This window comes from Pelobates fuscus, chromosome 3 (assembly GCF_036172605.1).
Source record: "Pelobates fuscus isolate aPelFus1 chromosome 3, aPelFus1.pri, whole genome shotgun sequence".
NCBI lineage: Eukaryota > Metazoa > Chordata > Amphibia > Anura > Pelobatidae > Pelobates > Pelobates fuscus.
Window position 1 is genome coordinate 53003854 of NC_086319.1, and position 15056 is coordinate 53018909.

General features: G+C 40.4%; 1 protein-coding gene across 1 annotated transcript in view; it reads right to left on the bottom strand.

Annotated features, from left to right (window-relative positions):
- Positions 1 to 1029: 1029 nt before the first annotated feature.
- GNS (glucosamine (N-acetyl)-6-sulfatase) overlaps positions 1030 to 15056 on the bottom strand; it is a 43134-nt gene continuing 29107 nt past the window's right edge. The window contains exons 9-14 of the mRNA XM_063447064.1: positions 10740 to 10843; positions 6979 to 7080; positions 6210 to 6317; positions 5186 to 5296; positions 4794 to 4954; positions 1030 to 4173 (exon numbers count right to left, since the gene is read on the bottom strand). Of these exons, the coding sequence (XP_063303134.1) occupies positions 4086 to 4173; positions 4794 to 4954; positions 5186 to 5296; positions 6210 to 6317; positions 6979 to 7080; positions 10740 to 10843 (674 nt within the window). The 3' untranslated portion in view covers positions 1030 to 4085. The remainder of the gene's footprint in view (positions 4174 to 4793; positions 4955 to 5185; positions 5297 to 6209; positions 6318 to 6978; positions 7081 to 10739; positions 10844 to 15056) is intronic.

The window sequence follows — 15056 nt, forward strand, 5'->3', positions numbered from 1 at the left end:
AAGTTAAAAAAAAATATCAAAAGTATGCTTACAAATTATTGGCTAGCATATCATTAACCCCTTAAGGACCAAACTTCTGCAATAAAAGGGAATCATGACATGTCACACATGTCATGTGTCCTTAAGGGGTTAAAGAAAACACACTCTCCGAATACAATTACGTATGCCAATGGACCCAAGTGGACTGGAGAACCACTAACTAGTACAGAAAGTTGTGTGTAAACTGGAAGATTTTTAGCATGTTATTTTCTAAATGGAATATTTTGAATTAGCAAGTGATTTTAGGCCAACAACACTACGGATACTTTTTCTTATTGCTATATTGGCCTAAGATTTTTTTGGGGTGGAGGGGGAGGTTTCCTTTATCCACAATTCACAGTTTAACAATTAAGCCCCTATGAGTCCAGTTTTCTGTGAATATTCTAAAACGATCCTCACTTGGATTTCGCCTGTTAGAACACCTCTGGGTATGGAAAGTAAATCCAGTCTGGGTTTAACCAAGAATATATTGTAATCTGTGAGACTATAGGTAAGGTGGATGGGTCATTAGCTGCTCAGCATCCTACTAGTAAACTGGATTATGGAGCCTCTGAACCTAATCTACAGGGTTGCTTAAATTCTACACCAAAACAACCAAATTGAGTACCATTCTTCGGGTCTATGTTGGCTGGCCTAATAGTTGAAATGGAATTAAATGTGCCAACAAATTAAACTTAACTGAACAACCCTGTAGTGTGTCCAAGTATTTAACATGATTTAAAGAAAAATAAATAAGTTTGTCTGAATCCCAAAAAGATCTCAAGATCTCTGTATTCTACTAAAAAAAAACAGAAGATTGCAACAAACACAAACTGGTGGGCTAGGAGATAAACTTTATTTTATAAAATGGTCTCTTTAATCTATCTGCATTAAGCAATTTGTTTAATAATATTTAATTATTTTATGTTTTATAATATTGCCGTTACATAGCAGTTTGTGTATATATTAATTTAGTGAATGTTCTACATTCTTCCCCCCCCCCCCCCCTCCCCCCCCAATCGTATGGACATGTGCAAACGCTACAAAACCAAAGGCCCTTCACCTGTTACAGTCTCATGGTAGTTTTTTGCTTCTCCAAACTAAAACTTAAGAGCGACATGTATTCAATGCTCACATCTGTAACAAATACAGGGATTTAGTCCCACCATATGGCCATACTGTGTTAATCCCTCTCGGTCCAAGTTCCCCCATCTAATCTAATTGTAACATGGGAGATAAACACACCAACTGTAATACTACTACTTAAACCACTTCAAAGGCTCAAAGTGATTTATATGCCTTTTAAGCCACTTACAGGGCACCTGTGCGTGAAGAGGTGGGGCGCCTCATTCTTTAAATTGTGAACTTATAGGGCTATTCTTAAAAAAAGTGAACTTCAAAATTTAGAGGCCAAAATAGAAAAATAAAAAAAAATTCGGCCTTACATTTTGAAACAGACTTCAGATTTCCAATATTTGAGAAGATGTTCAGTTCAATCAAACTTGGCATTACCCCATTACAGGATGCGGATATGTTTGGCTACACATGTAATACATGCAGGTTGGCCAAATATAGTGACTTCACAAACTGGCACTGCCAATTCCAAGACATCTAGGTACGTGGTTCAAAATTATGGCTTTATATTACAACAATCGGGCTTAGTTTGTGCACAGTGAATAAAGAAAATTAAGATAGTTGGTCATACTTTATAAAAGTTATCTAATCAGTTTGTCAATAAGCAGTTTTAGATGATTACATAAAACATATTTACACGGCGGATGCAATAAATCCTTTGGTTTTTTTTCTGGACACCGATCCTTTTAAAACGTAAGCAATTCACACAATCAGTGACCCCAGTCTATACAAGCCTTGTGCATAAATTCTGTTTAGTTGGTATGAACAAACCAAATTCCTTTTAATCTGCACCTGAACAAATTGAGTCGTCAAGGATTCACCTGTGGAGTCTTATCCATCGAATAAGATCCCACAGCTAAATCCTGGCCGGATTAATTCGTTTGGGCGTAAATTAAAAAGGACTTTGATTCGTTCGTAGCAGCTGAAGTGAATTTGTGCACAAGTTTAGTCTATACCATATGTTACCAAAATACAAAGCAAACTTAAATCAGAATATATGAAAATATTCATAATTTATTGGAGTTATTACAACGGGCTTAAAATAGCACAGAAAATAGTAGAATGCATTAATTTGTAGTGGTTTGCAAAATTCCCAAGAATAAAATGAAATGGCAGAAACAAAATAAACAAAAATCAACCAGTACCGCTAAGCTTTCTATGCTGAATAGCATTTGAAAGAGTTTAAAAGCAAGACACTATTCCTTCATATTCAAAGTGTATATTTCGTGACGAAAGTTAAAATGAGTGCTGTGCAAAATTATGCAAAATTGGCACTTAATCAAAAGTGCATGATCTGTTTTATCTTCAGGATTACAGTATTGAAAGGACACTCTAGGCACCTTAACCACTTCATCTCATTGGAGTGGTTATGGTGCCTGGAGTCTCCTGAAGCTATCACACTGTTCATGTTGAAATGGTTTAACCCTACTTTAGTAGTGTTAATCTAGCAACTCTGCTGGTTGGGCTAATGCATCACCTCTCGGCCTAATCACTGCTTCTCTAGAATCAATTGGTACGGCTAATAACGGGTTACATTCCGCCTTAGCCGTACGTTTCAACGTGTGGGTTAGGGGCAAAGTCATGGACTCCCACTAAACATCATTCAATGCTAAACCATTTTCAAACCATTGGACATCACTAAGGAACTCCAGGCAAAATAACCACTTTGGTGATAAGTGGTTATGGTGCTCAGTTAATTTGTTAATTAAATTTGTTAATTTGCCACTGATCTTTGAGTCGCGCAAAGATAAGGCAAACTACAGATTGACTTAGAAAAAGTCTAAATAGAAATACCAAGCATAATTATTAAATCTGCAATTGGATTTCTCAATTTGCCAAACAAAATCCCTTTTTTATTTATAAAGCAGTAATTCTACAGTGCCAATGAATACTGCACACAACAGCTTTACACGATCTATGTTCTTAAATCCCAAATTTTACAATTCATACAATTTCTCTTTTAAGGAAATGGGACCGCAACACGGCTGGAAATGATTTCACTTAAACATATTAAAGATGAAAAGATACTAAAAAGGTAAATCACAGTTTTATTCACTAGACCATGAATTATGGCTGGCTGATGGGGGAAAATTACTGAATTTTAAGCCACAAAAATGTGTCAACCGCTTGTCAGTTCAACACAAGTTCCAAGATTTGTGAATAAATCTAATCTTACAATATTGTGTTTTATGCACATCTGTTAAGATAACAAGTTGCATAAAACATATGGATAAACCTTGCATTGAAGAACACTATTTCATATTCACATTGTGGAGACGCTAGAAAAAAAGACAACAAATAAAATAAAATAATAATGAAAAAAAGAAAAATAAATAAAAAGTAAAAAAATTATACATATATATATTTTTAATTAGAAGGGTTAAAGTGCGTTTTGGGCAATAATTCAAAATACCAACCCTTAAATCACCCCTTCCAAAAAAAATAAAAAAATAAAGATATAAATTTGACGATGAAAAAAAAAAAAAAATATTAATGAATGGAACACAGTTTAAATCAGTGTTTTCCCCCAGCATATCTGAATATATCTTTCTTTGATTTTTAGAATGACAGAGAAATGTATCTTTGCACTACAGGATTTCCCTTTATCACAGAAAAGGATGGGCCTTTTAAGTTATAAACCGTATTGCAGACAGATTGGTCGATGGGGTCAGGGCACCCCACCATAGTGACTTGGATACAATACCACGTAACAAATCAAGTAAGAAAAAAAAACAGCAAAACCATGTGGTCGCCAGCCAAAGTGTTAAAACTGACAAAATCATGAAGAAGTAACTACTGATTAGGTCCTGCACAGAATAGAAAAAAAGAGCCAACCTACTGAAGTCTCTATGAAATCAGCCGCTCGTAACGCAAACCAGAGCAGCTCAGTTACTCCATAAAAATAAAACAATCAAAATGTCAGCCATTCGGAATCAGGTTTGGGTTACTCTATAGAGCTTCTGGCGAATACGGCCTTGTGAACCTGCATCCATGAATATCATTCTGGGATCAAAGCTGAATCTACAAGAGAAAGAAAGGATTAGTTCATTGCCATAGAACCATAGAACCATAGAACCATAGGACCAGTTACATTTTAGTGCATTCTAAAAAAAAAAATTAAAAAATTAAAAATACAAAAAAAATAAAGATTCAAAATAAAGAAAAAAAAATAAATCTTTCATTCTCTGAAAGGAAAATAAATAAATAAAGCTGTGCAGGATTTGCCATTAGCTCTCGCCAAATCAGGGACTGATATCTACTGTATCAATAGCACTGCCAAGCTTGTTGGTTTATGCTCAAAGCAATAGTACAACTCTCAGAAGGTAAACATAGCCGGATGGAAGGAAGGGGCAAAATGGTGAGGTTATGGAGCACAATATATAAAAAATGTAAAAAAATAAAAATTTATATATTATAATAAATACGTTTAAATAATATATATGTACATTTTCAATAAAATAATGGTTCTCGTTTAAAAAGAAACAAATAATGAACCGTTACCATCTTTCCCCAATCTGTAGCAAACACTCCATATTAATGGAAGCTATGTTTATTTTTAAGTAATGATTCAGTGTCTCCCAATTGAAGCTCACTGCACAATGCTGGCTCCTGTCCAGACTAACAGATAGAAAGTGAATCACCTCGGATCGAATACTCCTGGGGTTCGACACGATGGACCAGAACAAGACTGAAGCATCATCAGCCGCCGATTCATCTTCTCGAGGATCTCCTGATCTATGGTTTTAGCGATGTTGGTGAGCTGGTTGGGATCAGCTGTTAGATTGTACACTTCCACAAAGACCTGCATTTCAAAATGAAACTGTGTATTTACACATATATTACACATGCCTACAACTGGTCCATTCCGATTACAATAAATAATACTAATGTCCCATACTATCATTAAAATACGTTGGGCGTAGAATTATCAAGGGCAAAGTGCCTAATAAAAAGCAATAACCAAATAACCAGTTTAGGGACATCACGGTTTATTTAATTCTGCTGTTGGACAGACATTGTTACACATTCTTACCTCTGTATCATCAAACTCGCAATACTGCAAGTCATAGGCTGGCGCAATTGTCCTCACACAGGCATAGGTATTATTGTATGCATCTTCACAAACACAGTCTGGAAAACATTGCTGCGGAAACAAACACACAATTTGTACAATGCATCTTATAATAGAATTGTGCTGGAATTTCTCACTTTGTTTCTTTATTTTACATATTGCATGTTTTTGAACGTATTGAATGTTTTTGAACTAATGTTTAATCGCGAGTTACACTGCAAGGTTTATATGCTCTTCATTTCGACTGTGTGACTGTGTCCATGACTGGCACGAATACAAGTGCAGGTACACGCGTGAAATCGTAGTGTGACTGCTGACAACAACACAAGGCCACCTGACTCACGAAAGCCCTCTCAACCTGTCCATATGCCTCCTGGTGTGCAGCATGGTGCATAATCACAGCAAAAAGGCAAAACACCAATTTATACCAAAGGACTGCAAAAAAACGTAAGGACTCTTTAGCTACTCCACTCCCAACAAAGGGAATCTATAGTCAGGAAAAAATTTTTTTTTTGGGGGGGGGAACTATAAAGTTCCCTTCGATTGCTGTAAAATCTGTACAACAGGACACCATAGCCAGCAAAACCCCTACAGCCCAATGTAGTGGTTCAGGAGTCTATAGGCTGTCCCTGCAGGCTTTTCAAGGTAAACCCCGCCTTTTCAGGGAAAAGTTCTGTTTACATTGGTTCCTAGGACACCTCTAGTGGCAGTCACTCCGACAAGGTGCTTCCTATTGTGTGTAGCACATTTTAGATGGTTAAAAAGACAAGCATAGACGCTCACGATAATGTACTGATAGTATAGGCTGCAGTCAATAAACAAGGATTCCCAAACCTTGCATGGTGTACAAAGTGTACAACAAACAGGAGTGATCTAATGTGCCAGAAAACCACACGGGTACATTTTAAATGACAGACAGTATACACAGGAAAAATGAAAACAACTATATAATACAATATAATATGTAGGGTAAGCAGATACATACAGAAACACCAGGACCCAGAGCAGGACAAGTTGGATCTGTAACATTAAGGCCTTCCCCTTGATATTCAACCAAAATATCTGTTCTCCACGTCACGTTACTTGCACCGGTCTGAAATACAAAAACAAACACTAAGTCAGCTCACTCATGTTCTCACCCAGGCAAGACTGGACATCATAATACAGAGTGATCGATTATTCCAGTACTGATCAAAATAGAACACTTGGAACCTGGCTTACATAATCCAAACATGCTGCTAATGACAAAGAGCATAAATTATAAAACATTTAATAGGTAATGGGAGGCATGAAAACCCCCCTTACCAATTAAAAAAACAAGACACCGGGCACAAGAACTACAAATACTAGAGAAATCGGAGCATTACTTTAACCCCTTAAGGACACATGACATGTCATGATTCCCTTTTATTTCAGAAGTTTTGGTCCTTAAGGGGTTAAAAAACAAAAACTTAACACCACAACAAACGCTCAAAAATCACACCAACATTTATTAGGCATAAAAAGAAAAAAGGCAAACTGCAGACTCCTATATTTAAGAACCCATAGGTCCGTAACGCATTAGGATGACCAGCTTAACCTTTTTAGCCCTGTTAATCTTTTTTCTTTTTGTGCCAATATCGTATACTTGAATCCAGTATGGTTCTTATTTGTATCTTTCTGGCAAATTACTGCTTCTCTCACAGCAGAGAGGTAAGCAAAAATAAAGAATAACTCACTTATGAACTAGTGTTCCATTTAAATGGTATACTTGCCAAAATTGGTAGAAAAGACATGCCATCCATCTGTGTTTTATTCAGGTTAAATCCAGCGATATCCAGAATGGTTGGACCCAGATCAACGTTTGCAACAAGTGACTAGAGAGAAAAGGAGGAGAATTATAAAACCCAAGAAATATTTACAAGGTGAATTAAGGGAAATAATAAAAGTAAACCTAAAACAATAAAAACACCACCAGAAAACACGCAGATTCTGTAGTTGCTCTGGTCTCTAAAATCGATTCTTGGAAGTAAGTATATTAGGGAGAACATTTTTCAAATGCTGAGCCCAAATAAACCGCATTCCTACCTCGATTTCATGTTCACAGAGCGAAAAAAAAAAAAAAGTCAAAAAATATACAACTGGTATAAAAACAAAAACTCAAAACAAATGAATTAATGGTCGTGAGGATATACCTGTACATTTCTAGTTTGAAAAATGATCTATGTATAGTGTATTGATTCCATTAACAGGGTCACATTAAGCACCATAACCACCTCCTATTACTGAGGTGCTTATGGTGCAAAAAAATCCATTCCTTTTAAAAAAAAAAAAAAAAAAAATATTTAATTCCCAGAGATAAAGAACTTTTTTCCAGTGTAGGAGAACAGAAGAAGAAAGAAAAAAAACCACCACACAACACACACCACTCTATTGGCAATTCGTGTTCCATCAAAGTGAGTGCAAGAAGTTGAATGCACCTGCTGGAATACAACTCTTGTCATGCTCAGATTCTGGCTGAGGCTGGTGGGAGTTAAAATATTTACCTAGGGGGCGGGGCCTGACCTGCAAGCCGATCGGTCGCATGGCGGAGGAGCTCCCGACAAACATGCTGCCTACAAGGAGAATGCTCGCCGCTACTAAGCTTGAAACCATGCCGGGAGTTGCTACCCAGGATGGGGGCACCCTGGCGAACCCGAGGATACCAGACCCGAGTTCCTCCTGCAATCCTGAACCGAGGAAGGCGGGCTGCGGCCCACGGCAGATGGAGCTGAGGGGAGACGGCCGCTCTCCTCGTCCAAAAGCTGGGGGTACCGAGCTATTGCATACCCGCTCCCCCCCCCCTCAGGACCAGCGGGGGTGATCCCGGTCCAGCCACCCCTGGCACCAAGGCTTATACAGGTGAAAAAAACTACTCTCAGCGGGCTGCCCGCAAAAGCAGGGGAACGCACAATGGCGGACGCCACGTGTGAACACAGCGACACAAAATGGCAACTTACTTGGGCACGTCTTGAAGCCATAATAGACACCATCTGGGCAAGCCTGGAGAGCGGACAGCAACAGACTGCAAAACCGGCGTACTCGCCTGGCAGAAAACCCAGCTACAGCCACTTTAGCAATCCCCTGGTACAATCACAAAGATGGCGCCGCAGACGGAGATCCCACCCGCGTGCACGCAAACCAACTCATCGTAGGCACATGGTGAGGCTGACCCGAAAAGGCCCAAGGGCCATCACCAGACCCAAGGCTTGACAGAGAACCGCAACGCTACCACCGACAAGAAAGCCTACCACACCACATCACGCACAGCCACAGCCAAAGAGCGCTCCACTCACCCAGCCGAAAACACTGTACACCGGCAACATCAGTGCAGATCAGCGTACAGGCAGGTGGCCGAGGAAAACGACGGCACCCACACCACGGGACACTCAAGCATACCCAAAGCCCTCTTATAAACGAGGCATAGGCTGACTGGGCACAAGCACCCCAGGAGATGATGGAGGCCCATACACATTGCCTCTGCAGTTCAGGACGCTCCCCAGATTTTATCACAACCTCCACAACTGAGACTGACTTAACACTTAAGTAAACCTCACAGCCCCAATGTGTAACGTCTCTCTTGTCTTGTTCACACAAGTTTAATAATTGTATGTCACGCTTAGCCTAAATGTAATATGCTGTACCGTCCACAAGGGGCTATGTCACCTGCTACTCATGTCTTGAGCTCTTATTTGCAGATTTATAAGCTTGATATGTCTAGAGAATGTAACAAGGCTACTTGACAGACTAAACTGGTTTTTGTGATGTTCTGCAGTGGGACATGAATAGTCCCAATGATTAATGATGTAATCGTTTTCTGCCTTTACCAGTTAAATGTCTCCTAGAGGGCTTCTCTTGCATAATGCATGCGGGAGCTATTTTCCATGTTCTTCTTTATTTCTCACCTTAATTTTAAGCAAGTACCCTTAAACTACTCATGTATAGCTTGATCCCGGGGCTAATAGGAAGTTTTTAAATAGTTCACCTAAGCAACATACTATGAGGGCTTTGGTCATAGCGTGTACCTAGCATGTAAAGATTATTTAACTTCCTGAGGGGCCTACTGTGTGATATTTAGCGTGTTCCCAATCAGACTTGACCAGGATATTCACAGTTGAACCCTGCCCAGCATGTGACCTAACCTTAACATTAACTTAAGCAACCATGTCGTTTGCGCTGTTTAGCCTACCTAGCGTGATACACCTAACTGTTGTTTTAGATTGCATTTTAACATAACATGTTCAATATACGCTTCTGTTTAACGACTTATAAAAACAAAAACGAGGCACATTTATTTCGGAAATGTAATTAGCATTGTTACAGCTGTATCAACACGTATCTCTTGTGGTATACCCTTGCATTTCCCTCTCTGTACTCTGTATTCTGTACCCCTCATATACGCCTCAATAAAATAAAGATTGACAAAAAAAAAAAAAATATTTACCCAATGTAGTGGCGTAGTGAAACAACCGCTTCCTAAAACCGCCTTTGTGGAATATAACTCGACCTCAATCAAATCAACCTCATCAAGTGAATGTGCAGGTCTGATGAACTATAGTCCACCATATAGTCCAAACTTAATATTTAATAACAGCAATTGACCTTTTTTTTTTTTTTTAAATCCCTAAATTTCAATAAAACCCACTCATCTGTATGAGACTAGAGATTTTTCAACAGGGGTTAGTGCCAGAGAGTAGTCTGTACTTACTCAGTTTTTTCATCTCAAATGAAAAAAAAAACGAAAAAAAACAAATCATAGGCAATAAGTGAATTTGCATTAAATGCCTTGGGTGTGCCTTTAAAAAGGTAATTATATTTACGGGGTGGCTTTTTTCCCCCTCTAATTTAAAGCTATACATTAAAGAAGAGACAATCAGAAGTAGGTGATAACACCGTTTTAGAAGCGGAATTAAAATGTAGAATGTAAGAAAAACTCTTGAGTTATTCAGACGAAAAGTGCAATGTGCAGGTAATGACAGAAGGATTCTCCATTCGGGTCTGAAGGGTTTGCATTGGTTGCAAGCAGTACCATGTTATAAATTTAAAAAGGTCCTCATTTAGCTAGACCAAATGAGATGCACATAACACAGCTTTTATTATAGAACTTATGAAGTATCATCTACGAGTAATTAAGGACACAATTGTCTTGTACAATAGAACAGGATTTTCTATGTGTCATTTAATTTTTTTTTATTTTTTTATTTTATTTTATTTTTAGTAATGGTACAACATTACTAACAGTACAAAACCATAGGAGAAGAAATATAAATATAGAGAAGAAAAAAAAAAAGAAAAAAAAAAACAAACACACACACACACACACACACACACACACACAATAGAGCCAATTGGGCAAATTGCAAACTAGAACCAGTCATGCCAGTACGGGTGATGGTGTCATTGATAGTCTCTATAGAGACTTAATAAGCATGGTATTAATAACCGCTAAATGCTACATAGCGTACAGTAGTAGATCACTGATATCTCTGCGTTTTACCTTGGATATCTGATTGGGCTTTATACTCGGTCCCCGAACAAGCAGTGGAACTCGGATATCAAACTCGTACAGCTGGCGCTTGTCTATTGGCAGTGAGAATTGCCCTGCAATACAAACAAAATGCATGATACAAAGGGTCCCTATTCAAACTTTTCTACTGAATTACCATATAAAAAGAAAATATTGGATTTTTGTTTTTCCATTATCAAAAGAGAAATGAACAGTAAAAACATGCAGTAACAGTTGCAAGGTTATTCACTACAGGGAGATTTTAAAGTGAATTTCAACATTAAGGTCACGTTAGGCAAACTGGAAAAATTCTCCAAGTTGGCTAAGCTTTCAATTCGACTACTCTGGCCTTAAAGCGTAGCGTTAGGAATACAGTCATTTTTTCCCCAATGCTACAATGTTCCTTTAAATTTGAAGTTCAACTTTAATTCACTTTAAATTCTCACTTTCAGAAATAACCCTGCTAGAGACACAGTAGTATTAACCTATATTCCTGCGTGAAGTGATTTTTAACAGCAGATGTGTTTTTATGGGGGTGAGGGGGGGATTCCAAAGTTAGGCAAGAACCCCATACTATACACAACACTCTGTGCAGATCACATTTTGCTAGAAAATTATGTCACTGTAAAAAGTGCCATTGGCAGAATGGGAGTGCTTCATTGTAAATGGAACTAGCAGGATAGATACCAGTTATGGTACCTCTGCTATCAGTTCAGCCAGAAGTCCAATGTGATTAATGGAACTACTGCCAAGAGTTGAAATGAAAGTCCCATAATCCCCCATCTATGTATAAAGGATGGCTAAAAATGAAGGGAGCATCAAGATTGTTTAAACCATTGATAACAGCTTAGGGCAGAAGCTGCAAAGTAGGGGGTTGCAGAAAATACACACACATATATATATACACATATATACATAACAAAAAAGTAAACCTCTTGCACGCCTACTAAAAAAAAAAAAGTTAAATACCCGGTGCCAAGTCACAATAATATAGAAATTCAAAAAAATACCGGCACTCTAGGCTTTGTTCATCCGATTTATTCTTTGTTAATCCAGAGATGTCAACGTTTCAGCTCCCGATCAGAGCTTTCATCATGTGTCCTGATGAAAGCTCCAATCGGGAGCTGAAATGTTGACATCTCTGGATTAACAAAGAATAAATCGGATGAACAAAGCCTAGAGTGCCGATATATATATATTTTTTTTAAATTATTATTTATTTATTTATTTTTTTATAAAAAAAAAAAAAAAAAAAACACACTTGTTGATCACTATTAATATCTATGTCATTTTGTGCTCCAAATTCCATTTTTGGAAGGGTGACTGTAACTTTCCATTATGCATAGTGTGACATTCAAGTAAATTGTGCCCTTTTAGGACCAATAAAATAAGGTTGACTTTTGAACAATGGTGTCTTTGTTCAATGAAATTAGAGAAGAAAATTGTTTGATGACCTGTAACATTTTGTTTCTCCAAGGGCAAATGGCAGGTAAGCTAGTCTATATATAGCCGTACCCAGGGCCGGCCTTAGGCATTTGGGCGCCCTGTGCGAAAAATCTTCACAGCGCCCCCCCTTCCCGTCTCCGCCTCCCCCACTCCTTCCCCCTTCCCACACACCCGGTCACACACACACACACACACACAGGCAGACAGCCACACACACAGGCTGTCAGTCACACACAAACACACAGAGGCAAACAGCCACACACACACACACACACACAGTCAAACACACACAGGCAGACAGCCACACACACACACACAGTCAAACACACACAGGCAGACAGCCACACACACACACACAGTCAAACACACACAGGCAGACAGCCACACACACACACACACACACAGGCAGACAGCCACACACAGAAAGTCACACACACACAGACAGCCCCACACACACACTCACCCACATTAACACATTTTTTAAAATTTATTTAAACACCCCCCCCCCAGCATCCTTACCTTTGGGAATGCTGCGGGGGGAGGGGGTGTCTCTTCCTCCCTGGTGGTCCAGTGGCTGCTGCTGCTGGGCGAGCGGCACTGGCGGGCGGGCGGGCGGCTGGCGAGGGAGCACTTCCTCTGAGCTGTCTGCTCAGCTACCTCGCGCGCCTCAGAGTAAGGCTGGGAGCCGGAATATGACGTCATATTCTGGCTCCGCCTCCCAGCCTCACTGTGCGGCGCGCGAGGGAGCTGAGCAGACAGCTCAGAGGAAGTGCTCCCTCGCCAGCCGCCCACCAGCGCCGCCCGACCGCCCAGAATTTGCCTTGGGCATTTTTTTTGCCGCCCCCTGGAAAATGCCGCCCAAGGCAAATGCCTTGTTTGCCTCGCGGCTAATACGCCCCTGCCGTGTGAGCTATGCGGCCGCAGGGCGCCCCCTGCTCCATGGCGCCCAGTGCGGCCGCACAGCTCGCACACCCCTAAGGCCGGCCCTGGCCGTATCAGATAAAAGGCATCTACAATAAAGATTGAAGCGGTGAGATCATGTTCATAAATCACACACCATTAAACACAGTACTAACATAATAAGGCAAAATAGTTTGTCACTGGAGGTCAAACTTGCAGTTATAAAGATATCAGATTCTGGTAAGTACTGGGTGATTTTACGTTTGTGTTTTTTTAATATGACAGCATCTAACCCAGGAGTGGCAGATGCAGGAGAACCTGCAGAGATTCTTATCAAATGTCACTGGAACATTCAAACAATTCATGAAGCTATAACAGGGTTGGGGGCAGAGCCAACTAGCTAACGGAGCAGTCGCATGCACCTCGAGCTCCCATACAGAACAGTCTTGAAACCTACAATTGTCTCATTTGGGTGAGCTAGTTTTCAGTTACAAAGCACTAACTGGAACTGGAGACCATGGGCAAGCACTCACGCAAGTCTCCGGGTTCGAGCGGGAGCCATACCCGGGATATCAGCTTCTTAGTCACCCAGCCATCCAAGCCTAAAATGGCAGATACACCACGCGGATCCACATCAGCCTCAGAGGAGGACGACCCAGAACCAGAGGAGCTTCAGCCACAATCCCGAAGTGGCAGAGTGGTTCCCCAACGGCAGTCTGACACACAGTGGGCCACAAAAACAGACATCATCGCGATGGTGAGGGAGATCAAGGCCTACATTGCATCGGAAATGGCGGTCCTGAAAACAGACCTCAGCACTCTGGCAGGCAGTATGAACTCAAGGGAGGAAACTGTCTGCAGCATCAGAGTCAAACAACACACCTCAGCAGCTCAGCTACATGAGGTATCCCTTACATGTGCAGAGCTGACGGCAAAAGTGGGAGAGCTGGAACATATGGCTAGACAGCGCAATTTAAAAATCTGGGGGATCCCAGATGCTTTGCGAGCTCCCACAGTTCATCAGGAGGCCAATCTCCACTACTCTAACTCCCAAACATGATAAAGGAACGCTACTAGATGTATATCGCCCCACAGGGAGCCTTACAAACAAATCCTCTGGATCAAGAGATGTCATAGTATGTTTTCGGTCACAAACTGACCAGAACTCATTTATAGGAAAACTCAAAGGTCAATCACCATTCATTATTAAACAGCACTCGCTGTGCTTCTTTCAAGACCTCAGCAGGTCCACACTGCAGTGGCGTGCAACATTGAAGGAGGTGACCTCTCAACTGCGAACAGCAGGAATTCAATACAGGTGGGGAACCCCACGGGCGCTTGTGGCAGAGAGAAATGGCAAAAGGCACAGACTCACCTCAGTGTCCAATGCCAACAGCTTCCTGCAATCTCTGGGACTGGCTGCTATCACTACTTCCAGGCCAAACAGACCTACACACAACTGGGACGTTGACAACGTAACCGTCTTTACGCCTGCAAGCTCAATGGCCCCAGGATGAGGCGACTAACTGAATGGCCTCCCTATGATAACCTATAGCTTACCATTAAGTTTGTTTTATGTAATATTGTACCTCTGCACTTTGTTTTACGGTTTTTGTTCTCCCCTCCATATGTCCTCCGGGACCTTTATGGGTCATTAACATCCTTACGTAATGTGAAACTACTCGAAGTCGCTCCCCAAACGCAACACGCTTATGTTTCAGGGTTATCGAGCTTCCTTAATTCTCCCTTGGGCTTAACAGCTCTCCCGCTGAAAGTGAATACAACACAGCCCAATAATGCTGGTTGGGAATTGCCACATACTATACTCTCCTGCAATAGGGATTCTGGAAGTCAATGTCCATTATTAAGCAGACCTCCAGAGGCGCTCATAGTGCTTGTGAATTAGAGAACACTACATCTTAGTTTGTATTAATGTTATTGATCTCCTTATCTTCAAATCAA